Source organism: Chrysochloris asiatica, unplaced genomic scaffold (assembly GCF_000296735.1).
Source record: "Chrysochloris asiatica unplaced genomic scaffold, ChrAsi1.0 scaffold00324, whole genome shotgun sequence".
NCBI lineage: Eukaryota > Metazoa > Chordata > Mammalia > Afrosoricida > Chrysochloridae > Chrysochloris > Chrysochloris asiatica.
The window spans coordinates 310,681-323,711 of record NW_006408842.1 but is presented as its reverse complement, the minus strand read 5'-3'; the positions used below and the strand labels follow the sequence as shown (position 1 = coordinate 323,711).

Sequence of the window (13,031 nt, the reverse complement as noted above, 5' to 3'; positions counted from 1 at the left end):
TTTGAGTTATGGTATTGGAGGAGAATATTGAAAGTGCCATGGGCTGCCAAAAGAACCAATAGATCCATTCTGGAAGAATTGCAGCCAGAGTGCTCCATGGAGACCAAGATAGCCAAACTTCGTATCTCATACTTCAGACATATTGTCAGGAGGGACCAGTCACTGGAGAAGGATATTATGTTTGGCAAGGTGGAGGGTCAGGAAAAAAAGAGGAAGACCCCCAATGATATGGATTGGCCAAGTGGCAGCATCTATGGACTCAAGCGCGGCAACAGTAGCGAGGTTGGCCCAGGATCAGGCAGTGTTTCATTCTGCTGTGCATAAGGTCACTATGGGTCAGTACCAACTCAATGGCACCTAACAACAACAACAAGTCTCCCAATATAGAGGCATGGTGTGGCACTGTGAGATACTGGAATAAAAGGTCAGTTTGAACCATAAGCTTGGCGGTTCAAACTACCAGTCGCTCCTTGGGAATTCTACCCAGGGTCGCTCTGAGTTGGAACCGACTCGATGGCACTCAACACCAACACTACCAGTCTCCTAACAAGTTCTGGTGTGGCACTATAGGATAATAACTTAACTGAAGGTTGGTTTGCACTGCAAGATTGGCAGTTCAAACCTACCAGCCACTCCTTGGGAAACCTATATAGGGCCACTATGAGTTGAAAGTGACTCAGCAGCACTTAACAACAACGAGTCTCCCAATAAGGAGCCCTGGTGGCACAAGGGTCTGGTGCTTGACTGCTAACTGAAAAGTTGGCAGTTTCAACCCACCCACCACCTCCAGGAGAGAAAAGAACTGGCCAACGGCTCCTGTAAAGATTGTTGGTATGAAGTGCTTCTGACTCATAGCGACCATGTATATGGTTTCTATGGCTTTAAATCTTCACAGGAGCAGAAATCCTCATCTTTTTCCCATAGAGTAGAGTGGCTGGCAGGCTCAAACCACAGACTTGTAGTTCCCAGTCTAGTATTTATCATATGAAACAAACAAACAAAAAAAAGCCCTATGGGAAAGTTCTACTCTGTCACAGGGCTCACTAAAAGTCAGAATCCACTCTCACTCAACAGCCCCCAACAACACTCTTCCAGTGACTATATTGAGATGTTGGGGTCCCCGCTTAAGAAATGAATGCAGTGGAAAGACTTAAACATGGGCTACTTTGAGGAGAATCATGTAAGACAGAACCTCACTTTTCTCTTCAAGGGTTTTCTCCCCAAGGATCAGGCCATGGATGTGGTCAGATTCTTGACATACACATTATAATTTGGAGTTCCACCTCTCAGTTAAATGCCCAGGTTATATTTTTACAGATAAAAATAAGTAGTGAATGTGAACACATGTACATATGTGTGTATTCTCTTTTGTAAGAGCCCAGACTCTACTGGTGCTTATGTGCTTTATCATGTGGAAACAAGTGACTTTGTTCTTTAGTAAAGTATGATGATCTTATTTCCCAACTGGTAATGCCTCGCAGTGCCTCATTAACTAAAACATTACCAACTGCATCAGCATATGGTAGAAATGAAACAAAAGAAACTAACCCAGCATATTATGAGTGTGTTCACGGGCTAGGAACTTTACCTGATGGTGTACTGATATAGTGGACTGCTAACCACAAAGTCAGTGGTTCAAACCCACCAGCTGCTCCTCTGAAACCCTATACAGGGTTGCTATAAATCAGAGTAGACTCAACACTTATCAACAAACATCAACAACAAGTTGATGGTAATAAGTCTTATGAACTCCATTTTCTAGGGGAAGAAATTGAGACCCAGAGAGGTTAAGAGATTTATTTGAGGTCACACAATTAGAAAATAAGTTTGTTGTTGTTGTTGTTGTGAAGTGTCGTCGAGTCAGTTCTGACTAATAGCGACCCTATATAGGGTTTCCGAGAAGCAGCTGGTGAACTTGAACTGCCGACTTTACAGTTCAAATGGCTTTGCAGTCTGGCGTATTAACCACACTTAAGGAACCGACTCGACGGCACTTAACAACAACAACAACAAATTCAAGCATAAGATGGACTGTAATTCTTTTAGTATTTCTACTACAGAATGTAGCACAGTGGGCACTGAGCAAATAGAAGATTGAGTAAAAGGGTAAATTAAGAGCTATTTTTCTTGGATACCTACTATGTACCAGGGAAGGGAAGATAGAGAACCACAACTTTAGGATACAGAGTTAGAGCTGAGGCCTATGGAAGGGTGTGCTAAAGCACTGGACTGCAAGATCGGATTAAACTGCAACATCAGTTTGAACCGCAAGGTTGGTGGTTCAAATTCACCAGCCTCTCCTTGGAAACTCTTGGAAACGGCACTTTACAACAGGTTGAGCCTCTGTGTGGATTCCTGAGGCTACTGCTGCTTTAGTTTCTTCTCCTTCTCCTTCCTGGCTCTGGAGATCCTTGAAATGCCTCCTACTTTGTTCTCTGGCCCCAGGTCTCCATGCTCCCTTTGTATACTGAGCCTGGTCCATACCAGCTCTGGAAATGACATTTACAGAGGAGCTTACATTGCCTTGTCAAAGCAATGATATTTTCAGGTTTTCAAAATTGAGCACGCAGATCTGCTTTCTGGTTATAGAGAAGATGCATTCTTTATGCTTTTCCAGAAACCTCTAGGAGTCCATTATGGGGAGCCCATCCCTTGAGGACCTTCTACCACCCTTCTTTCTAAATTGTTCTGTACTCACCTTGCAAAAGCTGAGAACATGACAGTATCTTCATGACCTCTGTTCCCATTCACTAGCTGCTACAGGAGAAATGGCTTACCTAATCCATAAGTTTGGAAGACTTCTTTCTAAGGGAGCAGTGCAGATGGAAATGCAAGTTTCCTGTGAGTCTTTCCCTGGTGCTGTTGTAGGACTGGGCACCCCTATGTGCTTTCCCCAACTCTACATCATACTGCTCTGCCTATGCACACCACCTAGTGGCCTGCCATCTTGGAAATGTTCTAGTCTGTTGGGTAAAGGACAGTCAGCCCAGTTGGCCTTCATAGAAAATACATTTCAGGCCTGGGACTGTGTGTCTCTGCACCTTCAGCATACATCAGAATCACATGGAGGGATTGTCAACACCCAGAGGGCCAACTTCCACCCACTGTGTTCAATATCAATATGTGGGGTAGGACCTGGCATTTTTCATTTCAGCAAGTACCCACAAGGTGCTGAAACATCTGGTCTGGGAACCATACTTTGAGAACCACTGTTCTACACCTTCTTCCATCCCTTTTTCCTTAAGATTGCTTTGCCAAGTGGCCTGGAATCTATATGCAGACTGATAGGTATCTACAATGATCCAAGATATGAGATCCTTCTCCTTCACAAATAGGGTTGGAAATAGACTAACTAAATGGACATTTTTTTCATATTGACTCTTAAAGTTAGAATATTGGGAAAGCAGCTGGGTAGTTCTCTTAGTGGGCAGAACATGATAATTGTACATAAAGTTCATATCAATGATACTGCCACGTACATAAACTACATGACAGTGTAGGCTTAACCATAACTGTTTTGTTGGTAGTACTAACATGCAATAACTCAGCTTTTTTGAAAAAATATTTGATCCTTGGTGAATTATTTAATTTCATCCTAGAAGCCTCATAAACATGAGATAGTCAACCATATAAGATTATTCTAGTAAGCAAAGCCTGACACATTGGATTTGAATCCCATCCAAGAATCCAACTTGTTAGCTCAAACTTATTTTGTAGACATTACGGCCGATGAATCCATCAGAACCCTGAGCAAATCCGTCTATTTCACAGAGTATGGACAGAGTTCTAGAACTCTATGTAGTGAGAAGGAAGACTGAATCCCATTTTAATAGGAGATAGACAAAATTGTATTTCAATTACAATTTTGGGCTATCGAAGCTAATCGTAATTTTTAAAAATCTGAATTTTTTATTTTGGTTTCTAGACACTTGTGTCAGAAGGCAAAACTCAGGTAATATTTTGTCAATTCCAGAATGACCACCTATATTGACTTTTAAGCAAAACTTCTTCCTTTTGATATATTGCTTGACATTGAATTATCTGGCTGTTTCTGAGTTTTCTCCTTCTGTGGGGTAGGCATTGGGCTGCTAACCACAAGGTTATCAGTTCAAACCCACCAGCCACTTCATGGAAGAAAGATGAAACTGCCTGCTCTTGTAAAGATTTGCAGTCTCAGAAACCCTATATATAGGGTTGCTATGAATTGAAGTCAACTTTATGGCAGTAATTTTTTTGTTTGTTTGTTTGTTTTGTTGGTTGGTTGGTTTCTCATCCTCGTAATTTCCTTTATTGATCTCCCGCCTTCAATTCTCTTTTTGCCACTATTGCTTGAAATGATTAGTGTTATCTGCAAAGATGCCAAAGAACTGATAGTCCTTATAACAAAAGCGATTGGAAAAGTTCTTCCCTTATCACTGAAATTGTCACCACGGGGTTTCCCCTAATCCTGTCCCTGTTCTGTGCCAGTGTTCCAGGTCCTGTGGAGGTGGAGTTCAGGAGAGAAGGGTGTCCTGCCCGGGAGGTTTCTGTGACTGGACAGCAAGACCCCCACCCTCTGCACCTTGCAACGAGCACTCTTGCTGTCACTGGGCTACTGGGAGCTGGAACCTGGTAAGACTTTGCTCTAGTCCTTCTCACTATACTTTGACTTTAAAAAAGCAAATCTCATTTGCTTTCTTTTGATTATAAAATGATACTCATTGTAAAATAGTTATAAAATATAGCAAAGCTGCCTTAAGTTCATCTTTAAACCTTAAATTAAAAATATCCCCTGAAATCTCCTTAAGACCAAACAGTAGTTTAGCTTAGCTAGTAGAGTGTCCGCCTTGAGCGTCGTACTCTCTGGTGGTGCAGTGAGGAAATGTTGGGCTGCTGACCACTTTGCTGTTCAAATCCACCAGCTGTTCTGTGGGAGGGCAAGATGAGGCCATCTCCTCCCATAAAGATTTACAGTCTTGGAAACCCCACTGACCACTTCCACCCTGTCTAATAGGGTTGCTATGAACGGGAATGGACTTGAAGGCAGTGAGTTTGGTTTTGGATATTTTGGAGTCAAGAATATCTGCCTTGAGCAATTTGCTCCTTCAAGGTGTATCTGTATGGGATCAATATGGTAGTGTTTGTTAGGTGCTGATGAGTGGTTTCTAACTCGTAGCAACTCTATGTACACACTGATCAGTCCCTGTGCCATCCTGACAATTTTACTTGAGTCCATTGCTGTTGCCACTGGGCCAATCCATCTCATTGGATGTCTCTCTCTTTTTCTCTGACCCTCCACTTTATTGAGCATAATGTTCTTCTCCAGAGACTGGTCCCTTCCTGATAATATGTCTGGAGTATAAGAGATGAATGCTCACCCTCCTGGCTTCTAAGGAGCATTCTGGCTGTAATTGTTCCAACACAAATTTGTTTGTTCTGGTAATATTCTTTTCCAACACCATAACTCAAATGCATCAATTCTTCTACTGTCCTCCTTTTTCATATGTAAATAACAACAGCAACTAAAAAAATTAGATAGAGCCTTCGCATGGAGTGAGTTTATGTGAATGGAGGAGTAACTCAGGAAATGTGATTGAGAATAATTGAACAACAGGAAGAATTAAATCAATGTCAAGGAATTGTACAGGGAGAAAATTGAATTGGTTGGATTTTTTGCTATACAGATTTTCAACAGGCAGCAAAATTAAACATTTCTTAAAAAGAAAAAATGCAGAAAAACAAGAGAGGAAAAAGTAAGCCTAAGCATTTATAACAGGGTATAAGTAGTCTGCTCTTTCACAATCTGCCATCTTCACTTTCATGTTGACTTTTGTGAGTTAGATCCCTAGGTGTGTGCCCTCACCTTCCATAGCAGCCTTGTCTCTTCAGGGGACCCCGCAGCTACTCAGCGCACACGTCCTCTTGCTTCCTGACCCTCACAGGGCATGTGTAGCTGGCACAGGGTGAGAGTCAAAGTACATATACAGAGAAGTCTCAGTTTCCTGACAATAGTTTATGCAGTTCCAGTCCTGGTGTGGTGCTGTAGAATGAGCCCTGGAATGCTAGTTGCAAAGTCAGCAGGTCAAGCCCACCAGAGGCCTATCCAGAGTCACTATGAGTTGGATTCCTGGTGTGCCGCTGCGAGTTAATGTGCTGGACTGCAAGGTCAATTTGAACTGCAGCATCTATGGTTCAAACTCACCACTTGCTCCTCAGAAACCCTATACAGAGTTGCTATGAGTTGGAACTGACTGGACAGCACTTAACAACAACATCAACATCAGTGGAACTTACCAATAACAGTAACCCATGCTCAAGGCCACATGACAACTCACAACTCTTCCAGTGTCAGTATAGAAGAGTTCCACACAGCAGCAGAGGTGTCCCAGTAGACAAGAGTCATCGTCACAGTCTACGTTTCCCTTCACTCTGTAGTTTCCAAGGTCATTTCCACCAGAGGCTGAACTAGACCTTTGTTCACTTTAAGTCTTTATTCACAATAAGATTCCATCAAGTAACAACACAGAAGTCACCACAATACAACAAACTGACTGTAAAGTGGTAGCTTCTATACATTTTAAAACTGCTACCAAATGATTTTCTCTAATAAGTCTGGATAAGAGATGAGGTAAAATGCTGGTGGATGATGATTCACTTGTGAGTGATTGTTAACAGGACTGTGATTGTAAACAGCTGGAAATCTAACGAGGAATTTGGTCAATGTTAACATCCTTGTGGTTAAAGTGAGTCACCTCACAAGCAGAAGGGGGAAATCTGAGTACCATCAAACAAGAGCCAGGACTGAAGTGTGTCTTTTGGAACTAGTGATCCCTGCTCATTGAACCTCCCATATCCTGGGACATAAAGCTGTGACACAAGGGCTGTTGCAGAAGAGCAGCATCAGCAGAACCAAGAACCAGAACACAAAACAGAGAAACTTCCCAGCCTACAGAGCAGTAAACCTGAGTGACTTTGCATGGGAGCTTTGTTTACAGAGTAAGGTGCCTCCAGGAGCTTAATTGGTAGGGTTATTATATTTGTTGTTCCATGGAGCTAGAACTGAGTGCCTTCAAACTGAAGCTCATGGTGAAGTGGCATGTCATGTGGATATTTAGCAGCAGCCCTAAAAAACTTTTATTACACTGACAAGGCAGAGACATGCCTGCCTGTGGGTAAGGCTGATGAGCAGTTGCCCTAACAGCACAATTGTACCCTGAGCATTACTGGCCTTGAATTGCAGCCTATTCCCTCCCCAAATAAACTCTGTAACTGTGAGAAAAAAAAAAAAAAGAAAAAGATGCCATCAAGTAGATTGATGATAACTTACCAACCATTGTCTGGCAATGGGCACACAATAACTAGTTGTCTAATTAATATTTTTCCTAAAGTGGCAGGCGTTGAGTATCCATGGACAGGGCTACAATTCTGTAATAATAAAGGGAGAAAAGATGAGTGTACCATTCCCATGGTAATGGTGCCTGTTGGTCCATGTTTATTGCACATGCTATGACTCAAACTTTCAGGCAGCCATAGACTGCTTGGGAGGAGGCTCATATGCTCACTGGTATCAACTGTCCCATGGGTGTTGCGTTCAACTCTGATCAGATACATGATATGCTTACTCACTGTTAACTAAGTGAAAGCCATTGTTATTATTTATAGAAAGCAAACAGTAAACAACCAAACACATTCCCAAAATGGAACATTAGTTGTCAGGTGCCATCAAGTCAGAACCGATTCATAGCGACCCCATGCACAGCAGAACAAAACAATGTCCGATCCTGGGCCAACCTCACTACTGCTGCCACACTTGAGTCTATCAATGATACCACCTGGCCGATCCATCTCATTGGGGATCTTCCTCTTTTTCTCTGACCCTCCATCTTACCCAGCATGACATCCTTCTCCAGCGACAGTTCCCTCCTGACAATTTGTCCAAAGTATGAGAGATGAAGCTTAGCCATCCTGGCCTCCAATGAGCACTCTGGCTGCACTTCTTCCAAGACAGATCTATAGGTTCTTTTGGCAGTCCATGGCACTTTTAGTATTCTCCTCCAACACATTACTCTTCCCCAAATTATCCATTTTCATGTCACCAGGTAGGTGTGACACAGTTCAGGGAGGATGCTGTGTTCACACCAATGCTGCCTCTAGTTGACAGTATGCTGCTCTGAGGGTCTGCATGGCTCCAGAGGCATCTGCTCTGCCACTGAGACTTGGCAGGAAGATCCCTGCAATGGCTTTCCTGAGCCTCTGCTGCTTGGTCCTTCTAGACCTCTGCCGCTTGTTCCCACCATGCTACGCAGGCCCATATGATTCTGTCTCTTACTACCATGCAACCCGGCTTCTCACTGCCCAAGGTTCCCATGGCTCCTGTCGCACTGCCTGTGGAGGCAGGGGGAGGCATGGTGCACAGGACATGGTCAAGCTTCTGCGCTGCACAGCTCTTTTGACTCTGCAAGCTCTGCAAGCAAGTCTCCTACCCCAAGGCACTCTGCTCTCTCGCTATGGGCTGAGCAGCCTGGCATTTCTCTGTCTACAGCATTAGAGCTCTTTCTTCTGGGTCTAGGAGGTTCTCAGCACAGGGAACCCAGGTCCAAACAGCTCGCTGTGTTCCAGACTCTTGTTCATAGTAGTGAGATTTCACTGAGCCTCTGTTGGATTGGCCCTTAAAGAAGCAAATTCCTTTTCGATTCCAAGACATGGTACTCCCAACAGGACCACAAAGTGACCAATATTCCCAGTGGACCAGAAGGCAGTCAATCCTATTGGGTGGATTGTCAAGCCACTGTTTGCATAATAATCCGCCAGTCCATTAAAAGACTGTCATTTTGTGACAGATACGAGACCATAGCTAGAAAGGCCATCTAAAGGCAATTCATTGCACCACAGCCCAGTGTAGGGGAGATCTGTTTCTACATCAGTAAACTCAGAAAACAAATCTTCTTTTACATGGTTGTCACAAAGATTGAACTCAAGGTATTTATTATGCATTTCAAAACAATGCCTGTCATATTTTCAGAGTAAGTGCAAGAAAACCATTCAAGGAAAGTGTTTGTATCAAATGCTTTTTCTCCTTCATGTCTATCCATTTGGCCTATGTTGGCTAAGTGGTAATAGTAATGGAGTCCAGTTCTCATGGATATCTTTTACAGCTTCTCACAGAGCTTTTGGACCCTGGGAATCAACGTTTCTGAACAAGTCAGTTTAAACTGAAAAGTGTACTTGCAGTCTATTAGAAAAAGCATCTAAGACTGAGTAAGGCTAGGGTTGAGCTTAGGATATGGACAGTTCAGTTAGACAGTATCCTTAGCTGGGAGTCAATCAGGCTTAGCTGCAGACCTGTGTGGAGTGTTCAGTTCTGTACAAAATCCCCATGTTTAATTGAATCTAATGGAGAGGCTATGAGCCCTAAGAGAGATATTGTTGTTGTTTGTTAATGTCAGATTAACCCCTGACTTCTGACAACCTCAAGAACAATAGAACAGAATGCTGCCCAGTCCTTCCTCATGATGTGTTATGAATCAGACCACTATAATCCATAGAGTTTCCATTTCCTAGTCAATCTTAGTCTGCAAGCTCTCACTGAGGTGTACTGGAAATCACCTGGGGTGTCCCACGTGGAAAGTGAGAGTTCTACTACTAAACAGTAGCTGTCCCGTGTAAGCTACATGTACCTTCTCTCTAAACCTTCAACTCACCATTACCACAATTAGCAAGTCCAAATCAGCAATTATGCTTCCTGCTTAGTTTCCCAATGAAATACAACACATTTTTTGCAGCTTCTGAATCAGAAATCAGTTTCACTCACTAATAAATACGTGGGTAGTGACCTCTTCTGCTTATTTTCATGCTTGATTTGGAATTAGCTCTTGCATCTTCTTGTGCCCTGGCCCAGAGAACTTGCATGACTTCATCCTGAACTAGTTTAGCCAGGTTCACCAGGACCAAATAACGAGCTTATTAAAAGCGAAAGGCAGTAAAGGAAGTCATGTGCCCTTCTGCTAACAACCTTATTTTACAGAAGAGATGGAGGAGTTAAGTGAGTGACCCTGAACCACATGCAGTGAGCAAAAGAGCCCAAATCTCATGACTCCTTCTCCATTTTCATTATCATATTCTGGCTTGATTTATTTGACTTTCTCTTCCTTCTATCCATGGTTACTCAATATCAGTTGTGTAGTTTTGTATCTTACACATCCATGGAGAGTTTGAAGCAAACTTGCTGAGTAAAATTACTGTCAGACTTAATCTCAGAAAATGATGGCTTTATAAGACAACCGTGAGGTCCTAGATGGTTCACCAAGATATATGTTTTATGAAGAGTAGAAATAAAATTATTGCTGTTGTTAGGTGCCATCGAGTTGGAACTGACTCATAGCAACCCCATGCACAGCAGAATGAAACAATGTCCGATCCTGAGCCAACCTCACTACCGCTGCCACACTTGATGCCATCGATGCTGCCACTTGGCCAATCCATCTTGCTGGGGGTCTTCTTCTTTATCTCTGACCTTCCACCTTGCCAAACATGATATCCTTCTCCAGTGACTGATCCCTCCTGACAATATGTCCAAAGTATGAGAGACAAAGTAATAGGTATTAAATATTTGATGTTTCTTGTCTTATCCCTGAGTTAAGTCTGTCTTCTTAGTCAGGTTTTGGATTCCCAGAGAAACAGAACAAGTGATAGAAATGTATGAGTATTGTGGTGTTGTTGTTGTTAGGTTCCAGCCAATCAGTACCAACTCATAGCGACTCTGTGAACAGAACAAAACACCACTCAGTGCTGCATATTCCTCACAATTGTTGCTAAGTTTGAACCCATTGTTTCAGCCCTGTGTCGATCCACCTTATCAAGGGTCTCCCTCATTTTCACTGATGTTCTACTTTATCAAGCATGATATCCTTCTCCAGGAACTGATCCCTCCTGATAACATATTCCAAGTCCATGAGATGAAGTGTCACCATCCCCCACCTTCTATGAAGCATTCTGACTATGCTTCTTCCAAGACAGATTTTCTTGTTCTTCTGGCAGTCCTTGGTATATTCAATATTCTTCACCATCACCATAATTCAAAGGCATCCATTCTTCTTTGGTCTTTCTTATTCACTACCCAGATTTTGCATGCATATAAGGTGATTGAAAATACCTTAACTGGACTCAGTCATATGATAGCCCTCAAAGTAACATCTTTGTTTTTTAAAATTTTAAACAGGTCTTTTACAACAGTTATACCCGATGTAATACACAGTTTGATTTCTTTTTTTATTATTATTAACTTTTTATTGTGAATTGAGTGAAGGTTAACAGACAGGATCATCAGCTTTATTTTCAACCGAAATCATACTTTTTGTTTGATCTCACTGATTACAATTCCATCTCTACAACAACAGTTATCTTGCTTCCTCTCTGTGGTTTCCCTTTTGCATCTTATTTTTCACAAATTGACAAAGCAAAAATATTGATGTATGCATATGAAACAAAATATATGTTTTTATTTAAATGTCCAAAGAACACATTTTCCAAGCCAGCATCCTGCTTGCAAGCACACATCCTTTCTCAGTCCCTGGGCCTAGAGTCCACAACTGCTCTATCTCTCATGCCATCATCTTGGCCACAGTCTGTGCTGACACCGCTCTTCTAGGTAGGATCTCATGGTCTACTCATGGTCTTCCTTCTTGATGGTCCTGGGAGTCTCTGTTCCTACAATGAAAGATTAACTACTCCCCTCTTTTATTTAATTAATTGATTCATTATTATTTTTAGCACCCAATGTTAATTTCCTCCTCGCCCCCTTCTTGTGTATTGCCCCCCCCCACAGCACCCAAATTATCCTGTCTATTCCCTACCCTGTGCTCCACCTCCCCTTCCCTCCCCTTACCCCACCCCTAACTCTCCCGTAACCAGCAAAGAATTTTTTTATCCTCTTTCATTGTGGGTACTTTTTCTTAAGCTTTTACAATAATGGTCCTATGCAATAGTTCTCCTTTTGTAACTGACTGAATTCACTCAGCCTAATGTCCTCAAGGTTCATCCATGTTATGTGGTGGCTTGCAGATTCCTTGTTGTTCTTCAAGGTAGCATAATATTCCATTGTGTGTATGCACCACAGTTTGTTTATCCATTCTTCCATTGATGGGCACTTAGGCTGTCTCCATCATTTTGCTATTGTAAATAGTGCTGCTATGAACATTGGTGTGCATGTATCTACTCGTGTTTTAGCTTGTATTTCTTGTGGGTAAATACCAAGTAGAGCAATGGCTGGATCATAAGGTATTTCTATTTCTAACCTTCTGAGGAAGTGCCATATTGCTTTCTGGAGTGATTGGACCATTTTGCAATCCTACCAGCAATATAGGAGTGTCCCAGTCTTTCCACATCCCCGGAAGCATTTATTGTCCTCTACTTTTTTGATCTTTGCTGTTATTGCTGGTGTGAGATGATATCTCATTGTTGTTTTGATTTGCATCTCTAGCATAGTGGTTACGAATCGGGCTGTTAACCTCAGGGTCAGCAGTTCGAAACTACCAGCTGTTCCACAGGAGAAAGAGGAGGCTCTCTGCTCCCGTAACGATTTACAGCCTTGGAAACCCTGTACAGGGTCACTATGAGTCGGAACCGACTCCACGGCACATTACAACAACGACAAATGGCTAGTGATTATGAACATTTCTTCATATGTTTGTTGGCTGCCCAAATCTCCTCCTTTGTGAAGTGTCTGTTCATGTCCTGTGCCCATTTTTTAGTTGGGTTATGTGTCTTTTTCTTGTAGAGGTGCCGGAGTTCCCTATATATTTTAGAAATTAGTCCCTTGTCTGATGCATCATTGTAATTTATTTATTTTTATTGCATAGAAAAGGTTACATTGGTCCAAGTTAAAAGTGGATCCTAAATGGTTACATTATATGAGAGTAAGTCCAAAAGTAAGGAGCTCTGGTAGCATAGTGGTTATGAATCAGGCTGCTAACCTCATGGTCATCAGTTCGAAACTACCAGCTGTTCCGCGGGAGAAAGATGAGGCTTTCTGCTCCCGTAAAGATTTACAGCCT

The 13,031-nt window shown here is 42.3% G+C and overlaps 1 protein-coding gene across 1 annotated transcript in view; it reads left to right on the top strand.

The window, feature by feature from the left end:
• ADAMTS12 (ADAM metallopeptidase with thrombospondin type 1 motif, 12) overlaps nucleotides 1-13,031 on the top strand; it is a 571,713-nt gene that overhangs the window by 536,206 nt on the left and 22,476 nt on the right. Inside the window, exon 21 of the mRNA XM_006875388.1 lies at nucleotides 4,468-4,611. Within this exon, the coding sequence (XP_006875450.1) occupies nucleotides 4,468-4,611 (144 nt within the window). The remainder of the gene's footprint in view (nucleotides 1-4,467; nucleotides 4,612-13,031) is intronic.